The sequence below is a fragment of the Diadema antillarum genome, unplaced genomic scaffold, assembly GCF_040938485.1.
Source record: "Diadema antillarum isolate AM-2024a unplaced genomic scaffold, OU_Dant_1.0 seq00000950_RagTag, whole genome shotgun sequence".
NCBI classification, from domain to species: domain Eukaryota; kingdom Metazoa; phylum Echinodermata; class Echinoidea; order Diadematoida; family Diadematidae; genus Diadema; species Diadema antillarum.
In genome coordinates, this window is record NW_027271798.1 from 196,435 (window position 1) to 218,329 (window position 21,895).

The 21,895-nt window shown below is 36.0% G+C and overlaps 2 protein-coding genes across 2 annotated transcripts in view; one reads left to right on the forward strand and one right to left on the reverse strand.

The window, feature by feature from the left end:
- Positions 1-1,190: 1,190 nt before the first annotated feature.
- LOC139741749 (protein FAM72A-like) lies at positions 1,191-5,780 on the reverse strand. The gene is made up of 4 exons (XM_071652334.1): positions 5,428-5,780; positions 4,317-4,394; positions 2,741-2,865; positions 1,191-1,646 (listed from the first exon to the last, which is right to left on the reverse strand). The coding sequence occupies exons 1-4, from the start codon at positions 5,568-5,570 to the stop codon at positions 1,546-1,548; spliced, it is 447 nt and encodes a 148-aa protein (XP_071508435.1). The 5' UTR covers positions 5,571-5,780; the 3' UTR covers positions 1,191-1,545.
- Positions 5,781-15,428: 9,648 nt separating this feature from the next.
- The window catches only part of LOC139741743 (SLIT-ROBO Rho GTPase-activating protein 3-like), a 112,600-nt gene continuing 106,133 nt past the window's right edge, over positions 15,429-21,895 (forward strand). Inside the window, exon 1 of the mRNA XM_071652328.1 lies at positions 15,429-15,722. Coding sequence (XP_071508429.1) covers positions 15,662-15,722 — 61 coding nt within the window. The 5' untranslated portion in view covers positions 15,429-15,661. The remainder of the gene's footprint in view (positions 15,723-21,895) is intronic.

Genomic DNA, 21,895 nt, shown 5'->3' on the forward strand with positions numbered 1-21,895 from the left:
TTTGTGTTTTTTTTCCATGGAAAGCTTCCACAAAATCAGTCAAAATCCCGGTACCGTATCAAAGGAAATCATATGCACTAAGTGCACAGATATTGTGTCATGAAAGCATATAATCAAATATTATTTTTGTGTGAGCGTCCCCCATCTCAGATCAACAGACACATAAGATTGAATCACTAACATAACAAACAAGTGAACAAATTAATGGTACATTGATACAATAAGTATTAAGTCAACTCTGCCGAAGTCAAATCTATTTTGACTGAAGAAATAGCTTCAACATAGAGAAATTTGTCTTGGAAGGGATTAAGATTGATAGAATATAAAAAGAAGAGGACTTGAAAAGACCTTAGACTTCGGCGATTATTCAAGTTATGCAAGGTCAACTTGAAAAAGTTTGACTGTAGTATTGAGATTCAAAGAACATATTCTGTGATTGGACTTGTTACATGCAAGTTTAGGAAAAATTTTACTTTATCAAGAATAACAGTTTAAGTTCTTTGAAATCATTAACATCAAAGTTTCTGATCACACATTTATTACTGGTGCTTTATGCAGCCTACTACAGCAAGTATACTGTAAAATGACATGTATGCTACATACGTATGTGAACACATACGTACAAACTGTATGTAGCATACATTGCAGATGCATTACGATAAAAAATATTCTAAAAGAGTAAAAAATGGCAAGCTTTGTTAATTTTCTTCTTCTAGCATCTGTAAAATACAAGCTGAACAAAAGTTAATAGCATCTTAGACTAATGAATGTTGACATATCATGTAATAAAACTTGTAAAAATTTGCTAAAAACAGATTTTCATATATTAATGTTTAATTAAACATGGATTCATACTCAATGACATCTTGTGAATGTCATCAAGCATTCATAAAAGATTCCCTATGAATACTTTGGAAAAAAAAATAACTCTGAATGACCCCTTTCACTAGGATGACATTATGACAAATCAATTTGCACTTTAAGATCATGACATAGCATTGCATGTCTGAGAGGCATGTTACAAGCATTGGCAAATACATCTGAAATAGAAAACAAACCAATGTCTTTTTCTACTACCCAAACTAAACTGGCAAAGTAAATGTTAAAAAAATGCATTAATATAAAATAAATGCATATATCCAACAAAGAAGACCATAATAAAATTAGTTACATCTTGTGATATGGGCCAAAGTGACACCTGATATGGTCAAGAAACAACAGAACACCAAAAGAAAATTGTATCAGTTGTTTTACATTCATGGTATCTTTGCAGGAATAATACTGCACAATGCATACCATGTAATGCTTAACACAAGTTAGGCCACAGGTACAGCTGATGGACAAAACGGTATATCCAGCATGCAAGGAAGGTTACAATGAAGGTGTCCACAGAAGTGTAACATGCCTTTCTTGCACTGGCACAAGGCTCTCATTTTGAATCTTATCTACATGTAAAGTCACAGCAGCAGTGCTTGACATGGAATGTTCTGAATAAGACACATTGTATGTATCTGAGGAGTTACCGTCAGATAACTGCCAAGAGAGTCATCGCACGCATTCAATTTCATCAAGCTCTGCATAAATTGAATCTTGGCTGTTGTCTTCTGGACACTCAGGTAAGCTGTCCCATCTTAGAACATCACAACCTGCAGTAAAGAAAAATGATATTATGGAGAGACTGAGATTCAACAGACAAGAACATAAAAAAAAAAAAATCCATCATCTTCATTTTTTGTCACACTGATCTTTTGCTCTATCTATTCAAAACTCTTCAGAATCATGGCATTCCTCTGTACTACTACCAAACAGCTATTAACATTTTCATGATTTACTCCCCTTATTCTAAGACATTTTGACTACTAATAAACTCATTTATACACACCAAATTCAACTATGTACACTTTCCAAGCTGGAGCATCATTTCTGATTACACAGCCCTCTTTTATGTCACTATTGAATAGAGCTAACTACAAGTATTTCTTGAAGCAGTGAATAACGTGACAGCCGTCTGCATTTTCCAGCTGTTATACTGATATCAGTTCTTCCATGATGCAAGCACAATTAAAGTTTATTTAGCTATCTATCTCTTAGTTACTGTAAAAGTGGAAATTTTTGCGGTGTTGAAATTTTTGCGCATTTTGCGCAACCAGAAACAAGGACGAAAATTAAAGCACGCGCATATTTTTGCTTGCTATATATATTCCCGTAGTTGATGTCATGATCCTGCGGAATTAAAAACATGTGAAACTCTTCTTACCCAGCCGAGCGCGAAAAATTAGTCACGCGAAAATATCCACTTTTACAGTAATTGCTGATGGGAATATGTACATTGTAAGTACTTGATTACTTATGTCTCTCCTTGCCCAAATATAGATGTGGATTGAGTGAAAGCAGCAACTGAGAAAGAGGTAAGTCAGGTGCTCTTTCATTATGCTAGAAAAGTACAATTATGTTGAATTTTCCTTACATTTCTTTACATTTCCTTCATATTGTTGTCAAAAATGTCATCAAGTGTGATATAGTCTCCTTATCCAGCACACTGTGTTACTGTGTACGACAACTTTCTGAATGGGACTGTGCCCATTGTGGTATGATGGTTATCCTTCACAGGTTGCCAGGGCAACAGATTTGACTTAGACTCATTCACATCAAAACAGCACACACACAAATAATACTACCAGTAATTCATAGGACATACTACAGAGAGAATTCACCTAGAGGATACCGTAGATGTTTTTACCTGTTTTGTCAAGTTTGCCTTCTGCCCACACAGCAGTACTGTTGAAGATCCATAAGTGTCCATTGTTACAAGACTGCAGGCATGGCACACAAGGAATCATGATGGAATAACCTACATTGTTTCCACTGTACAATAGTTTCAGTGGTGATACAAAAAAAAAAAAGGAGAGAAAGATAGAAATTATACATAAAAATAAATTTGAAAATATTTGTTATGTTTTTGGTTGTTTCTTTTTTGAAGAACAGTAGAATGTATCTTCTTTTAGTACACTGTATTTCAAAAATGTAATTCCAGTCTCAAAAGAAATGTGATGAACTTTCTTTGTTTAGCCTGTTGGCTCTACTATTCAGTCCATGACACTAAGTTGAGCCATGCTCCATGCTGGACCACAGTCACTTTTAAAACCATTTCAGCACTTGGTGTTTAACAAGTATGCAAAATACACAATTCACAAATTTCAACTCCCTAATTATTAAACTCATCCCTAACTTGTGTAAGCAGACTGAAGAGGCAGTCCAATTGTGCGTGTCTGGGCACTTCTACAAATTGAAATGTTATGTCATTCAATGATCATTTTAACTTTAAAAGGGTAAAATCATGGAGATACACTTGTATAATGTACAAATACTGTATTATCAAAACTGGACACAAATTAAGATACTGATTAGCTCCAAATTACATTGTACAGCAGGTAATGAAATGAACTTGTGTATCACCGGTCTAAAAACTCTTCAATTGGTCTGTGAACCTGGTAGATATAAATATTAGAAAGGTGATGTTTTTGGTCAATAATTCAGGAAGTAAAATAAAGGTCACCATGTCTGCAGGCTATTTCACCCCGCAGTAATGTGATATGAGAGAGATAAAGTATTACATGATTCTCGGGGGGGGGGGGGGAGTATTAGATGATTCTCAAATAATGTCAAAAAGGGGGTATGTGTGCTGGATAATGGGAGACTTGTGAGATAATGATATCATCTGCAAGTTTTGAAGTGAAATTTTATGTGAAATTTTTAATCTCCAAAACCTCTCTCTTTCATGTCTGATTTCTGTTGATCTTCTATTACTCTGGTAGTAGATTACACTTCATTTATCATTTGGCCAACTTGAAAACAAAGTGACATTGCATTTCATAAATTATGTTTGTGTCCATACAAAAAGACTCATGCATGATGAGCTTTCTTTACACTGAATGTGAAAGTGCATTCCACTACAGAGTTACATCTAGGTAGAGAATATTGAACTGTGATCGACAGAAATCTTGTTTACAGTGCAGAAATAATGCAAATCTATTTTTGAAGACTTCTTTTCACTTACGAGTTAAGAAAGAGAACAATTGAGTGAATTCACAATGAAGCTGAATACGGGTTTGTGTTTCTTCTTGACCTTGGAATCAAAACAGACCTGTTTCTTCTTTGTTGGTCGACCACATCAAATACTTTCTGTTATGATGTACACTTTCTTTTGATTTTCTTCATGCACATCATCAGATGAAGTACTGTACATCTGGAGTAAGCTAGGGTAAATTTTACATCCATGGACATGATAATTATAATGAATTAAACTCTGGACTCACCATTTATTGCACACAGTATCTGATATCTTGCAATCACATTTCCCTGTTGAATAAGGCTGCCCTGTAGCGCTGATTGTCCTGTGAATTAATTGAAATATAAGCAAAGTTACGTTTGCTTTTGCTGCCTATTTTATTCCCTTTCTTGGAAACTGCTTTGGGACACACACAGGCAAAGGTAGATCTTCAAAGTATACTCCCCTGTCCTGATTATAACTGTACATCCTCTTGGTTTACCTTGATGTTGGGCATTAAGTATACTGAACTTATTTGTCCATCATCTGCATCCTCCTGAGTCTTGCTGCACGTGTTATTTGCACTACTACATATATGTGTTTGCATGCGTAGGGCTGGAGCATTATGGGAATTTAGGATCTCGATCATAATGGTTGAATTTATATTTCCATGACTTCTCCAGACTTGATTTGAAGGTGTTAATACGGTTGCTACTGATGACTTCAAGCAGTAGGCTGTTCCAGAGGTTGACTACATGGTGAGAGAAGTTCCTTTGTTGTACATTTGGCTCTATGGAATTGACATTATTCAGCATATTCAGAGCCTCAACAAATACTGTAAAACATGATATATTCACGGCATGAAATTTTCCCAAATTGGAGCCGACGGCCTCTTTTGTGGCATGAAATTCTCCTGAACTGCCATTGGCGTGCAATGCATATACATTCATAAAACTTGTTATCAGTGACAACTGCCACTTTTCTATGACAAATTTGCTCTCAGCCAATAAGATGCAAGGATTTCAGCAGCTTGTCACATCTACATGTATGACAACTTGTCACTGGTGACAAGTTTTATGAATTTACTAGACTAACTAAAGTTCTATCTTTTATACTGTTGTCATGGTTGTAATATTGAAAATCTATGTTGTCATGAAGAAGTCTAGATTTTTTCATGTTAAGTTATGGAGCATATATTATTTAGGTTTACACTTGGCAATAACGATATAAATTCAGTTCTTAACTGTCTCATGCATAGCCACAGAGGAGGCAAACGTCGTCGTCAGATTAAAAGGGTTCTTCTGTAGTTCTCACATAGGCCTGCTACAAAACTTAGAAAATGCAACTTGCAAGTCGTGCAACCACTGCACTCTACTCACCCTGAACATGGTGCATCTGTTGAATAAAGCTCAACGTTTGTGTCGGCTAACAAGACCGCCTTCATTCCGCGTTTGCAGATGCACGAGTTGCAGTATCGACAGAAGAGATAAACGACTGGTTTTTTCTTGAAGCTTGAATGCATGATAGACACTCAAAAAGATGGGAAATATCTCAGCACCACTAGTCAAAAGTTAGCTTGTGAGTTGTAGCCTTGTTCGTGTCGTTGTATCCGTAAATCCGTGGGTTATACAGTAATTTACTTGAGACGTTGAACTGTAAATAGAGCTAGCGTTACACTTGTACACACGTACACCGAACGCGAACGCTTGTTGATGATGATAGTCGTCCCCCTTTGCCTTCTTATGTTGCTATCATTATTAGCTTGTGGTGAAAAGCACGGGAAGCAGCGCAACTTGCAACATGCACCAGTTACTCGACGAATATGTGATGTTTATCATACATTTGTGGGTGTTTACTCCGTTCGTGAGATCCGCAAAAAGCTAATGTAAGGCTGTATGTAACGTGGAACTGCTCGACCGGCTCAGTAGAATTCTATCCCCACCAACTGGACAAAAGTGCAACCCGTGCAAAACGTGGTGTAGCAGACGGTTAACCATCAGGTGATTTAAATGTCCACAAGTAAACAAACACGTCGCATCTCGGGATCGGGCGTCCGCGCGAGCAGGCGTACGTACAAGCGTACGCGCGTGCCGATACACTCCGCATGCATACTAGTAGTACGCTCGAAGCTCGAATTACGACGACGATTGACGACTTGCAACAACGGTCACAATGTGCACGTAGTAAGTTGTATTCGATGAGTCCACCCACCTTGGTGTGATGGTTTCGTCAAATCAGACAAATATGGATTCACAAATAAGTGAAATAACTGAGCGTTTTCGTTGGTTTTTGTGATTTTGTTACGTATTACAGTATTTAGTGTAATATGAGCAAAGAAAATGGGATTCAATTCAGTTTTCTTTGCGTGCTCATTTTGCTAAATTGTTTCCTAGCTTTCTGGTCAGTTTTCTTCTGTTTGCGTTTATTATCTGCATTTGTATGAATTATAGTCCATTCCACCCTTCTGCTCATTCTATATAATTATTCCCTGAGGTTATTATGTACTAAGGGCCTATTTTCCTCTTTATCCTTGTATGGTTCAATAATTCGGTCTCATTCACATCCGTTTACATTTGTTTATTTCTTTGTTACTCCAAAGGTTTGTAATTCATGTAGAAGGTATATACGTTATTCCGAAGGCTTGTTAATTCGAATTAAGAAAAAATGTTTATGCATGAAGGCCGAAAATGAAAAGAAAGAATAAGAAGAAAAATGAAAAGAAAAGAAAAGAAAAGAAAAGAAAAAGGTTCGTTATGTCGCAGGTTCGTTAATCCGAAAACGAAAGTAAGTGTCGTAATTCCAAATGTTTATATGCACCTTCTTTTTTCTTCTTTTTATTCATCTTCGGATTAACTTACCTTATTTCATTTTTGAATTAACGAACCTTCGAAATAACGCCATAAACTTTCGGATTAACGCACCCATAATATTTTATTGTCGGATGAACAAACAACTGAACAAACAATAATAATAATAATAATAATAATAATAATAATAATAATAATGATAATAACAATAATAATAACAATAACAATAATAAAAATAATAATTATAATTGATGATAGAAGTGGTGTAATATGGTGTTGTTTATTCAGGGTAGCCTCTTCAGTGTTGCCACTGCTGCAGCTCTACCGAAGGGCCCTGCCATCATTATTACCCCAGCGTTGCCATCACCCATATCTTTCATTTTATACAACCTGTATGGGTCGAGAGGGACATGGTGGGTAAAAACATCTTGTCCAAGGACGTAAGCACTGCATGGGTGGGAATCGAACTCTGGTTCTCTGATTAGTGTGATTGGGTGGCGGGAGGTATACAGTATGAAGGCTCTTCGGGAGCCTGTATGCCACAGCGCCCCTATATACCGAATGTTTGTGTTTCGAAACCTTCAGAACAATAAACCTTGTTCCACTTTCGGATACAGAACTTTCGGTTTAACGAACATTTCTAAAATGTTGTGGCCTATTGTGCGGCATGCCCTTTTGGGCGACATTATGGGAAGAGATGAACTTGCGTATTGGGACGGGCGAGACCATTTTTTTTCCCCGCACCTCCCACACGATACAGTAATTGTAGAAACGTCGAGACAACTAAATAATTATAATTAGTTTTACTAAAAATGTGAAAAATTCCCGATTTCGATTTTTTGTTGTTAAAGCTTTACAAGTTTAAGTATCACATATTATTTCTCTCAAAACGGACAAACCATTAAAGCAATAAAACAAACATGAAGTGGTCTTTTCAATCCTCGTGTGAAGTGTCGAGACTGTACATGAAACGATTGTTGGGCATCATCTGCATATAATATAATCATGATAATAACAGAGAGAGAGAGAGATTGAACTCTTATCAAGTGATAAGGGCTAAACATGAAAGCAGAGAACATCGCATGCTCTATTGCATACTAATATTTCAAGTGCATTCTTCCATCGTATAACTTCTTGACAATCTTAATCAACTTAAATGCAAATAACAGCAATTTTGTTTTTCCTCGTGAATAGTTTGATAATCAGATTTTGTCCTGCAAGCTATACACCTATCATGGGATATGTCCGAATCCTCCTTCAATTTCATTGTATATTCCAACAGTTATGATAATAATGTATTGAAATTTGACAGTTAATGGTATAGATCTATAACTATATGTTATGATTGTCAAACTTTGCTGCTTGATATGAATTCAAAATATGACGCACATATTGAAGTATAAAAATATTGTAACAATTTTCCCTTATTCTGCATATCTTACCTTCGGAACTGATAATCAGTGGCGTCTTTTGTCATTGTAGACAAAACTGCATTCCACCGCCTGCTCAAGTTATCAAGGCACTGCCCTCGGTGCCCCTGGAAGTAAATTTGTTGATTTTCTTTTTCTCATAGAACAACGTACACTTCTTCAAATACATGAAATTCTTCCGTCGAGGTGTTTTCATTGCAATTATTGATTGACAAATTGCCCTACATCGATGTTAATAAGCACTGAATTGGTCAGTTTTTTTAGGAGTAGCCATGATAAAAAATCATGGGCATATTATACTCGAGCAGGATCCGAACCTATTTCCCCAGACTACGTCTGGGGAATATAATTTATGATGGTGAAAATCATAAACGGGATAAATCAAGAAAACACCAAATGAACAGTTTGTCATAATGGTGGTTACTCCCTCTTTGACAATGATGCATTTGATTTCACACACACACAACACACACACATACACATACACACACAAACACACAAAAAAAAAGAGGAATATGCATCATCAACCTCGTTCCGGAATATAATAACTTAATTTGGGGAATTCCCTCATGCTTTTTTTTTGTTTTGTTTTCGTATAGAAAAGAAAGAATGGATCTCGAGTCCGATAGTGTTGTTTGAGAGACAACATGACAGGATAGACGGGAAATCAACCAAAAAAATAAAATAAAAGAAAGAACATGGCGTAACTCAAAATACCATAAAAGCTGCTTTTTAGGAATTGGAACAAGGATGATCAAGAAAATGACTCGGAGTCGGAATATGCTGATAAGAATGTGCATGCTTTTCATTATCTGCAGATGATATTGTGTGAATGCATCATGACAATGTCTTCAATTTGTAAGACTTGTAAGATTTGTGAGATTTCATTGACTCTTATATCGACCTCCTCTCGGGGTATGAGAGTACAAACATATTTACAATATATGAATACAAAAATATAAGTGATAAAGTACATTATACATGTGAAAATAACAGATATAAATAAACATGTTTACAAAACAAGGCGTAAAGGACGTTTAATTATATACTCTACCACTACGTGTACACACATTCACATCTACTTTACTTTCTACAAAACTACTATCTTTCTTCTTTGGTTTCGAAGAAAACTGAAACATAATCATTCTGACAAATTTGGCTAGTTGTTGTTTTTTTTTTTCAATTTAATGGCTAGCATTGGCTGGATTGAATAGTTTGGCCATATGTAATGCACTTGGTTTACTGGCCATCAAACTACTTGGTAAATTATACAATAGTCTCTCTTTGTGGAAAAGGGACAAACAAAAATATAATGAAATTCATCCCCTATATCTGCAGATGAACATATTATAGTACAATGCAATTCATCCGTCAGGCTTGCATCAAACCTGCCCTTATTATATTAACGGGTAATCCATTAGATCGACATCTGAATTTACTCAATGTAATATAATCTTTCTTACACAAGACCTGTAAATGCTTCTCAAACATCAAATTATCCTTAAACATTCTATAATTTGTACAAATCCTATTTGACCATGTGGCTGCTCTCCACTCTTGACTAAACATATCAAAAGTCTAACTTTTGAAGTGTGTGAAATCCATGCAGCACTAAATCCACCCCCTTGTGCTAACCACACATTCCCTAGCCCTGCATAATCAAAAATATTTGCGATAAATAATAACCATTGTGATTTTGACGGGGAGTGTGTGTCTCCTTGTAAATGCAAAAGAAATTTGAAAATTGTATAGTGTTTGGTTTCTTTTCCCTTAACTAATCTCAACCAGAATCCAATCATTCTACATTTAATATGGTTCAAAATTACTCCACGTCCAGTTTCACCATAAACCATACAATCAGGAGTACATTTGTTCTCAAGCAAAATTTTTCTTAGGAATTTCCGATGGAAAACTTCAATTTGGTCTATGCACTCATAACCCCAGACTTCACAACCATAGAGTAAAACAGGTAAAACAAGATAATCAAATAGATGGCACTGTGTGTCCACAGAGAGCTGTAACTTTTTGGCTTGACCAACATACTATAAAGTGCTTTTCTATAGCTTGTGTGACTTGTTTAGAAATTGCTTTTTTAAAACTGATACCATTATAATCAAATTTAACTCCAAGGTATACAAAGTCATCTACAACCTCTAGTGGATCACCAGCATAAACAAATTCAGGAATTCTTCTAACCTTCCGACGGAAGAAAATAAAAATTTTAGTCTTGCTAGCATTATCAGTCAAGCGCCATGTCTGACAATAACTATCCACAGCATCGAGAGCTTTCTGCAACTCCTCCGGAGTTTCTGCCGAAATTATTGTGTCATCTGCATAAAGTAAACAAGAAAGATTTAAAGCTTTTTTGACATTATCAGAATCCAGGTGTTCAGTAATCTCACCTTCCAAATATTTCAGTCCACCATATGATTTTCTAATGTATTCTTCAAAATCATTCAGATAAATGGCAAATAAAAGTGGGGGAAGGTTTTCACCCCGTCGTACACCAGTGTTACAAGTAGAAAAACTCTGACATCTCCCCCCTGACCGTCACACATGATTTAGCACTTTCATAAATGTTCTTAATGATAGTAAACATTTACCCACAAGTCCCATCTTCAACATTTTGTACCATAAAGATGATCTATCAATTAGATCAAATTCTTTCCTGTAATCAATAAATGCACAGTATAATCGTTTTTTTTTATTTTGCAGATAGACATCAATTATAGTCTTCAAAACAAAAATATTATCAATTGTATAGAATAATTAGAACGAAAGCCAGCCTGTTCTTCACCTATAATAGCAGCTTCGAAAAACTCTGAGATTCGATGATTCAAAATGGAAGTAAAAAGTTTTCCTAGACAACTGAGAAGAGTTATTCCTCTATAATTATCAGGATTTGTGTCTATACCCTTATTCTTAAAAATAGGAAAGATACTCCCTATGCACGCATTCAGTTGGAACAATACCACTGTCCAGTACCACATTAAAGAACGTTACCAACACATGAAGCATCTCTGCGGGACAATTCTTAAGGAATTCATTTCTTATGAAATCTTTTCCAAAGGCTTTTGAATTTTTAAGTTTCTTAATCATTAGTGCCACTTCTTCCAAAGTGACTGGGGCATCCAAGGAACCATCTGCCTCAAAAAAATTCTGAAGTACTATCTTTCAGGCCTATGGGCTTGTATGATGAACAAAATCCCCTAATGAAACATTTCCTATTTTCTTTACCTTGCGTTCATTATTACTGTTGAGTAATTGCCAATATTCTTTCGGATTGGATGCCTGTAATGAACGGAGAGATTCATTTAAATCTTTATGAAATTTCCTTCTTTTATGTCTTAATAAATTCTTATAAAGCTTTCCTGTAGATTTATAATGATTCAATAGACAAGTAGCTCCTGAACTGCCTAGAAATTTAAGCTTCCTCTTTATTCGATTTTTAACATTCAAATACTCCTGCTGGGGCAGCTCTGCATTCAGCATCAAACCAAGGCTGATGGTTGTTTTTATCCTTATTGACAGTCTCATTTGTGTTTACATTATGACGAGATTGTCTCCACTTACAAATGCTAACATCTTGTGCAACATTGATGAACATATCGCATAATTGCGAGTAACGAAAATCAATACTATCTTGATTTGCATTCCCATCTAAACATTCCACATTTTCACACATTAGCTCAGCCGAGTCCTTGATTTTCTGTTTAAATATTGCAGCGCTATCACTGTTCCACTGCGTGGAATAACAAATAACATTGACTTTCATTAGGCTGTGAGTCTATAAATCGGCATTGTTTAACTGCAGTGTTTTGAGAATTGTTAAAAACAGTGTCGACATCAGCAGATTTAGAATTTTGCGATTGCAAGGTCACACTGACAGGACAATGAACATCTGACAAACATTTATCAAATACATCAATACTGAAATGTGTAATGCTAGAAAATAACTGGCGAGATACGATAACATAATCAATAGTGCTACAACCACCATTTTTGTTGAAGCATGAGTATTTTCCGACAGACTGACCTTCCCCTAATCCTTCTATGAGATCGAAACTGTGGCACACATCAATAACAGACTTTCCATTATTATTTACATGGACATCAGTATTATAACGAGAAGTTAGGATATCTAGAGTATTTATAGGCCATCAGTATAGTTACATGTATATTAGAAACATCATTACAAAAGCCTAATCCAGTCTGATCTGTCAACACATCCTCTACATCTAAAAAATCCTCAAGTAAGCCCGTCCTGGCATTAAGATCACCCAACAAACAAAAGGATGCATCATATCTACTTTAGATATCAATAATATACACCAGGTTGTCAAAACTTCATTAGAATGGTGAATATTGATCCCTCACATGGCAAATCACTGCACCAACAATAAACTCAAAACCTAAAATTTTACTATCTATACCTTGATCCATGAAATTGATTCAGAAACTGTTGCATGAATTCTTTCAGAACAATTAAGAATATGATTCTTCATCAGAATATACATACCGTGAAACCCACCAAACTTTGTTTATTGGATTGGCATACTATAATACATCAACACTGACAACCGCAAATATGAGATTGAGACAGATCTGGTGTGTCTGTTTTTGTCTCTAAAAGACATGTTGTATCATATGCTGCAAATGTAAGTCCATTTTTCCCCCAATATCTAGTATACTTCAGTATTGATATGCACAAGTTACAGTATTTTATACTCAGAAAATGTCCAATAAAAGTCCCACATGCAATGCCATGAAACGTCTCATTGTCCCGCGCATGATTTGAAATTAAGATTGTGCATGATTTGAAAAAAAGTAAGAATGTGCTTTTCAGATGATATGATTTGAATGCATGATCATGACAATGTTTTCAATATTTCAGTATTGATATGCACAAGTTATAGTATTTGCAATGCCATGCAATTCCATGAAACTTCTCATTGTCCCGTGCATGATTTGAAACGGTTAATCAAAGTTGATTTGTTTTTATCTATGTTGCTATCCTTAATACACCATGCTGGATATGAAGAAGTTAATGATAAATAATATTGTATATACCGTAAAACAACATACATAGTTCGACCCTATACTTTTGCTTGGGGTGCCCGATGTCGAGTTTATAACGTGTTTCAGTTCAATGTCAGTTTGTTGTTTGTTTCAAAGTAATGTGTAAGAACAGGTATCAGATTGTTAAGGTTTATCTCCGTTCACATACAAGCTCCATACCACAATCCAAAAAATTATTGTTCAATATAAATGCAAATCAATGGAACTTATCGCATTGATTGTAATGTTGAGATCTATGTTTCAGCTCTGAACTCAGACTAAAGCAATGAATAATTCATGCGATCAGGCAGGAACTATAGGACTTGTATGGGAGGGTACAGCATTAGAAAAAGTGGACCTTTTATTTCAAGTTTATGTTCCAGATTGGGGGCGCAAAAAATATTTCTGTTGCCACTTTCGGGTTTAATCCGCTGACAAGCAAAAAAAAAAAAAAGTTCTGGTACCACTATACAATTGCCTCACAAAGATGGTTCTTGGTTTCTTTAACAAAAATTAAAGGGGATTTCTTTTTGCTGCTGGCAAACGGGGCGGGGGGAGGGGGAGGGGGAGGGGGAGGGGATTGGTCCGCGGCCCACCCCCTGAAGCCCCCTAGTTACGGACCTGGCCATTTTCCACGGTAATTTGTGACTTCGCGATGCATATTATACTCCTCCCCCTTCTATGTCCCCCCTGTCCCCCCCCCCCCTAGTTACTGCAAGGCCTATGCGTTGTGATCGGACGGCAAGCTTGTTGTTGTTTGTACTATTAGTTTATTGTTTGTTGTTTGTTTCTGGTACCAATCCACTATACGCCATAGACTCCGGTCTAAATGCTAATCACTGTGTATCATAGAATGTACAACTGCGTGCTAAATCTGCTCATCCGGTGTACACTGAAATGAGCGAGCACTAAAAATCCACTACATGATTATTTTGCTTAGGTGATCCACGAAGAGATCTCTCGTATAATATGTGATTCTTATTGCATTCAGACTCATCACACACACACACACACACACACACACACACACACACACACACACACACACACACACACACACACACACACACACGTATATATTATTGTTGATTATATATTCTAATAATGATTTTATGTATACATATATATATATATATATATATGTATATAATATATACTATGCATAATTGCACCTACATACAGTTTTTGAATATAAATGAATAACACAAATGCAAATTACACATTCAATGTTTCATCTCTTTCTCACTTTCTCGAAATGTCCTCTTGTTTTAATATATACGTTATAACAATTTATACCTTTCTCTCTGACTTCGATGAACCTCCTACGTTCAGTTCGTCCATGTGATATTATACTTTTTATCCAGCGAAATGGGATCCCATCTTGCTGCTCCATCTAACTAAATCTGTTCATCACATACCACACAATTGCTTTAAAATGTCGTGAATGCCACGTTGTAAGTTAAAAGGATGATATAATAGATTGGTAGAGATGAGGATTGTGCTTTTAACTTTTTGCGAGATGCCAAGAAACCACTTATGAAATACATAGTACAGAGCATACCATTCATAGAGGAATTAAAAGTTTTTATTCAATGAAAATCGATTTTGGAATGGCCGAGACATCCAAAAATAAAGTAAAACAAAGCGATCGTAATAAAAGGTGCATGAGTCCCACCCTTTATTAGGATTGCTCTTTTTTTTTCCTTTTTTTTTTTTGATATCTCAGCCATTTCAAAACTAATTTTCGTCAAATAAACATTGAATTCCTCATGGAATTACATGTTCTTTCATATTTTATAACAAGTTTCTCATACATTATCTCACCAAACATCTTAAAAACCTGAAGTTTGGTCTCAACCAAAACTATACGATCCCTTTTATAACCATTAAGTTCCACAATTCTTATTTTCATTCCTTGATATCACTCGGCAGACATTGCTTGCTTCTCGGTAAACATAAGGGGAAGCCATCCGCGTAATTCGTTACCAGCAAAGGACGCCATCATCTCATCGCTCTGTTAGCTGTCGGCTTGTGAAAACGAATTTGAGAGAGTCAGCCGCGAGGTGTGTGTAATGCAACGCGTACGGACAAATAGAGTTGATCGAGACGCCGAAAAAAGATCGCGGAAGGTACTCAGTAGTTCACAATTACTGACCCCGGAAGTAAGAAGGAACTTTAGGACCACTGCAAGATGGCGACTGCTATTGTACTCGTGAAAACTTAGAAACTTTGAATATTTGTTACACATTTTTAATCTCACGAGAGTTTGTAGGCAATCTTTGTATTTCACCTGGGAGGACGAGAGAATATTAATCAAGATGACGACGGACAAGAAGCAAGAGAGGCTAATTCAGCAAGAGCTAGAAACGAGAATAAAAGGTAAGAGTGCTGCTTGAAGGAGCAGATTGCGCTCAGCTATTTCTGCCTCTGTGGAGTGTTGTACATGGGATCTTCGCCGGGTGGGTGCAGACATCCGTGGTTTATCTCCGCTGAACTGGCTGGCTGGCATTGGTGCCTTGCCAGCCAGGCAGCGCGGCTTGCGGCCCTCGGCTACGCTACGCTTCGTGGGTGCGTACCTCCCTGGCTTGGGCCTTGGTTGAGGCTTCCGCTGTTGTCATGCCACAGTATTTAAACAAAGATGGTCAAGTTTTATCTTAGCCGTTACGATGATACAATTTAAACCCACCACGACCCACTGATCTGGAGTTTTTTTGTTTTTTTTGAATAGGTTCCACAAATTGCTGTTTTGGTGAGCAGATCACAAAAAAAAAGAAAAAAAAAGAAGAGAGTAGTATTAAATCTAACGTTAGACACTACGGTAGGTCTAAGTTTAATTGAGAGTCTAAAACATTAAGCGCTCACTATTTCATGTAAATGCCTGCTGCTGAATCTGTTCAGTGGTAGATGCAACCTAATAAATTCAGTGGCTCTCTCCATAACCACTTAACACAGAGAATCTAATTTTGAATAGAAATCATTGAGAAGTATTCTATACACAATGGTTCCTATTACTGTATTTCTAACATTACTTACTGTTACTCATGATTTTCCTTCTTGACAAGTTGTATTATGACTAATGAGGTGAGAAAACACCAATCTAGCATTAGGAGTATAACTCAACTATGTTAGCTCTAGAGTCTATGTCAGATCTTTCATTTCAAGTACTACTCTATGTCTCTATGTCTTGCTAAATGCTTTACTCCATGTTCCAAAATCACATTTTTTTCTTCTTGAGTTGCCTCTAACAGTCATTGCATATAGTGTAAAATCTAATTTTGCATGCATTGCAATTTTGCAAGTCTTGGCTCTCACAAAGTTCGCGAAGATAAAATCCATGACACGATACCTCATTTTACAGTACCCGGTACCCAATATTGTTTTAAACAGAACTTACACTGAGACATTCATAGGGTCTGTGTCATGGTATTTTCTGATTGAAAGTAACATGAACTTCAGACTATTGCCAGAGATATACCTCGATAAGTGGTACAAATGATATTCCAAGATATTTCTGGCCATTTTGTATTGTGGTCTTGTTCTATGCACCATTTCAAAGCTTTTTCCATCATGTAAACATGATTTCCAGGCACTATAGGGTGCTCCAACAATGCAGTGCTAAGAAATGTGATTAGCAAAGCATTTGTCAAAACACATGCTACAATACACTATACAGGGATTCAAATATGAATATGGGAACCCTCTTCAAGCCCTATCCCAAAAATACATGGATTCCACACTCTGAATTTAGTATAATTTAAAAATCTTTCTGGATGACTTGGCCAGAGTTTGGCCCAATGTATGAAAGAAATGATTTGATGATCACTCAACATTTATATTTGAATTATAGTAACATAATTTCAAACAAGAATTTATTAAACTTTTGTGGTGCTATACATGTAATTCTCATCATTGACCTTGATTAACCCATTGAGGGTGAGTCCTGAATATATACTGTACTCGGGCAGGTGTCTCTGGGAAATGCATGTTGTGGCAAAATCAGTCCATCCTCAACGGGTTAGCAGTTGTGCTATTGTCATTTTATTTTATTTTTTTCCTGCATTTAAGGGTGAGTCAAGTATTCAAGTTGGAGAATGAATTCTCATTCATGAATTCATTCATTATTCTATGCTTCTGGAGCTTATTCTTCTGCAGCAGGGTATATCAATACAAGTATTAAGTACGTACCCTCTGTTTGATGAACTTCACAGAGTTTTCTGGAGATGTGTTCAACTTTCTGTAGTAGTAAGGAATACTCAAAATACTGATTTGAGGAAGAAAGGTTTCGGTTTTTAGATTTCCCACTAAGCTTCAGGACATTTCTATCTACATTACACTGTGATAATGTGAACTAAATCCACTTTCTATGGCTTGTAGACCACTGTTTACATTTCTAGTGCAATGTAGTGAAGACAAGCAACATCAGTAACGGTCTTTGCGGAAGCATGCTCTAGTAGTGGGGTGACAAAGTCTTGAATACAGGACCAGCCACTTTCCTGTGAAGGATGCAAGCCAACAGATTTTGACACTTCCTGCCTTGGAGATGATTTTCCTTTTGTTTGTCACAGATAATTTTTATGCTATTATGAAACTTTGCTGACTACTCCTAGCATCAGGGGGAGAGCTTCAACAGGATTAGTACGACCATGGACCTATGTTGTAGGTCCATGGTACAACTAATCTATGCTGTTTCTAACAGACCCAAAATCACTAAATGCTATTCATTTGTTTTGACACATGTGGTAGTATACGATGTAGCTAGAGAATGAAAAATGGTCCGTATGAAAAGTGCCGTGGAGTGTTCTCTAGCCAGCAGGAGGTGGCATCACATCTCTCTTGTAAAAGATTCCAGGATTCATGATTCTCTCAGGAATGTTACTAAGAGAATCGCTGGCTAGTTGCCTTGTTTATGGATACAGTAGAACCAAGTTATAAAAAAAAAATCAAAAAAAAAAAAATCAGGAGGCTGAAAGCATGATACAAATACATGAAAGTGTGTGCTCAGGGAGTACAAGGTTGACCTCAGGTCAAATTATGACACTTGCAACGTACAAGTTTTGAAATTTTTACATAGAGAACGATGAATCAAAAAGATGTGAGCCTGATCGTGACCCAAATTTCAGAATTTGTTTTAATGACAATGAACATATTGGTGCAATATTGCTGAACTTTCATTCATTCTATTTTGGGGTAATAATGATGACATTTTTTTTTTTTTTTCAGACAGATATATCTTGTAGGAAAGAAATGTAAGACATTGAGAAGGCCAACATTATCATGAGTAGACATATCTATATCTATAGGCAAGTTAGATTAATGATCCTGTTAACTTGGTTTCTTGTCCAAAGTATGGATGCGCAAAAACAGTTCAAGACAAAAATGACAAAAAAACAAAACAAACCTGTTAGGAAAAATATGAGTTGTGTGATCAAAGCTTTTATCAGAACACAGAATTGACAGCTTAGAATTGTATGTGTTGCATAATGAAATTCAATACCGCTTATACACTAAGATACAGGACCTCTCTAAAGGTTACCCAATGGCTTGTTTCATTACATCATCAAAATGAATGAGAGGGGAATTATTTGTAATTGCCATGCGGTAAGTGCTTTGATATCATGGTGCCATGCATGCCGTTCTATTGTCATTTAAGCAATGGTTTTAAAGGTTTATGGAGTTTGCAAGGCTAACAGAAATGTTGCAACTCATAAACAAAGAGACCACATGACAACATAACTTTCCTTCTTGTCAATTTATGGTGACTAATAGTTATTTTGACAAGATCCAGGAATAGTGTGCATTTCAACTACATTCATTTTTGACCTTATGGTCTGCAATACATTTTAGTTCTGTCAACATTTATAAAGAATATTTTGATGAGTACATACATCATTGAAAGCTTGATTTGTGTCTAGACAAGAGAAATGTCATTTTCTTTTAAGTGATAATTAATAAACTGTTGTATTGGCAAGTGCTCATTTTACCGTTTGCATGTTTTTGTTCAGTTATATTAAGCCTGGGTTTTTATTAACTTATTTTTTGTTGTGTTTTTGTCCTTTCCATCAGTGTTTGTCGCTTTACTTATTACAAAGGCAAATGAAATGTACACATACATGTATGCCAAAGAGAGTAATTAAGCAGATGAACAGAAATATCAAAGTTTTATCATAATGACAAATAAAATAAAACAGTTGTGAAGTTATAAGTTGTACATTTTTCAATGGAACAGTGATAGTTGGAGGAATTGTTTAACCACAAACTATAGCAGGAGGTGATGTCACCAGAGTCCTGAAATGTAAATTTTGACATTTATTGTAAAGTTTTTTTTTTCAGATACTGAGAAACTTAAAGAACAAATCTAAGAATAAGAGGAGGAAGTGAGGTAACAAATGGGTGTGATGGAGAGGAAAGTATGTGGCATAGTAATAGAAGCCACAGTCACAGAAATCATCAGGTTTCGCATTGTGACATGAAAATCAATTTTAATTTGCCACTGTTCACACACCAAAAAAAAAGAAAAAAAAAGAAAAAAGAAATCACTTTGCTGTAAATATTTAAAGCGCTTTTGATCTCAAGATCGAGCATGCCCAACAAATGACTAGGGCCCTGTTTTATGAAGAGTTAAAAATTTATTATGTATAGTTGATTTCAAATGTAAGTCTATGGCAGCCTGTGTGGTAAGGAAATTTAAAATCAGTTTTATCTTTTGATAAAATGGAGCCCTGAGCATGACTCTGGCTTCTAAGTTTGCAACCTCTTTATGGGATTTTCAGAAATTGATAGTTTCTCTGCCTGCTGTTTACAAACACACACCAGGGACCTGGCAGTGTAGATCATTGGGAGAGTTTTAAAAACAGAATCAACCTGGACTGATATTGCATCATGATGCATATTGTGAAGTTTAAAAAGTTTTTAGTGTGTCCATACCTAAAATTTACTAGTTTTTGCAATGCATTTAAAATTAAATTTAAAAAACTCTTAATTTCAGGGGCGTGTATGTGGCTTGTATGCACCAAGGTGCTTAGTTTAACTTGCCAAGCTTTTTAGTCGGCAATCAGAAATCAATCCAAACTTAGTTGTCAATAAGCAAGCCCACTGAACGGATAGCAATATACTTCAATCCAACAAAGAGGTTGTAGTTACATGATATGGATTAGGGGGATTAAAAGATTTCTGTCCACTGACAATTAGTTTCCAGATACAATGTATCTGTGCCAATTGGTAAAGAAAGCACTCCAGTGTGTGTGAGACAATTGGTGAACAAAGCACAGTAGGGTTTAACTGTGCAGATTGGGATAAAATATTTTAGAATTGATGTATTTTTGAGATACTTGTACCAGCCAGTCACCAAGTTGTCCCATCTTGGAATAAGTGATGAAACTATGTGCATTTGTTTTATTGTGATGCACATTTTCTGTTACCGGCGTGATATCTATGTGTATACCGTCTAAAAGCATCACTTATATTCATATGTTTAGTGATATTTCTTTCTCATCTTTATTGGCTTTTTATTCTTACCCCCCCCCCTTTTTTTTTAAATCAGCTTTGTGAACATTTTCACTGAGCTTCTTCTAGTTTTGGTCTGCTTTAGTATTCTTAAATACTGAAGAATCTATGAGCAACCAAAATTACATGCTATTATGAGCACAATCATCATGTCCAGCTAGTTCTTTGTATGTTGAAATGAATTGTGAAATCCTGTTCATTTCAATGGATGCAAGACTGAAAGAGACAGAGAGGTCACTATGCTGTTTATAATTGTATGTACATTGTGCAGCTTTATAGTGGCATGCACACATGTGGTGATTCGTGGACTTGGACTCAGTCTGCTCAATGTTTAGTATAACTTCCACAGTAGTGCCTTACTCCAGACCGCATCCGCCCTGTCTCACTCACGTGTTGCACACAATGTGTGTGGGCTGAGAGGCATTTCAATGATGACGTCTGTTGCTCAAAAAGTATTACATTACATGGTCCCAACTGGGAAATCAGTTCAAAGTCCTAAAATACAGATTTATGTTTGTGATTGAGACCTAGAAACTGCAATATTTGTCCTCTCCTTATGGGTCATGAGAATATATTATATATATATATATATATATTTTTTTTTTTTTTTTTTTTTGGACGAAGTGCAATGTATGAACAGAAATGTTCAACTCATATCAGAGCATAGTGAGTGAAGAGAAAGAAATGTTTCATCTGATAATCAGTAAAGGGCAATGAATTGTGAGGTCAATCTTTCCACTGAAGACATCAGATTTGCATTTTTCATCTCTCACTTTGGGCATATGATATCAATCACATCAGCATGCATTGCATTAATCATGTGATTATGCGTGCTGATATGATCTATCACATATAGGAAAGTGTACATATACTGTATACTTTTAAAGATGTGATACAGAGTGATACTGTCATTTCAAAGGCAGTGCATGCTTAAACCACTGACTCACATACAAATTTGCACAGTGTACTGGCAGAAAATTCAGTCAGCATGCAATGCCAAAGGTAACCATGAATGTACATGTACCATTGAAATTTAATGTCAACCATTC

Bases quoted from the DNA above. Each gene is read 5' to 3' on its own strand.
- LOC139741749 (XM_071652334.1), bottom strand. From the start codon at position 5,570: ATGCATTCAAGCTTCAAGAAAAAACCAGTCGTTTATCTCTTCTGTCGA. The intron at 4,395-5,427 runs GTGAGTAGAGTG...ATTAATTCACAG, and splicing joins ACAGATGCACCATGTTCAGG to GACAATCAGCGCTACAGGGC. The intron at 1,647-2,740 runs GTAAAAACATCT...TCTTTACTGCAG, and splicing joins AGGCAAACTTGACAAAACAG to GTTGTGATGTTCTAAGATGG.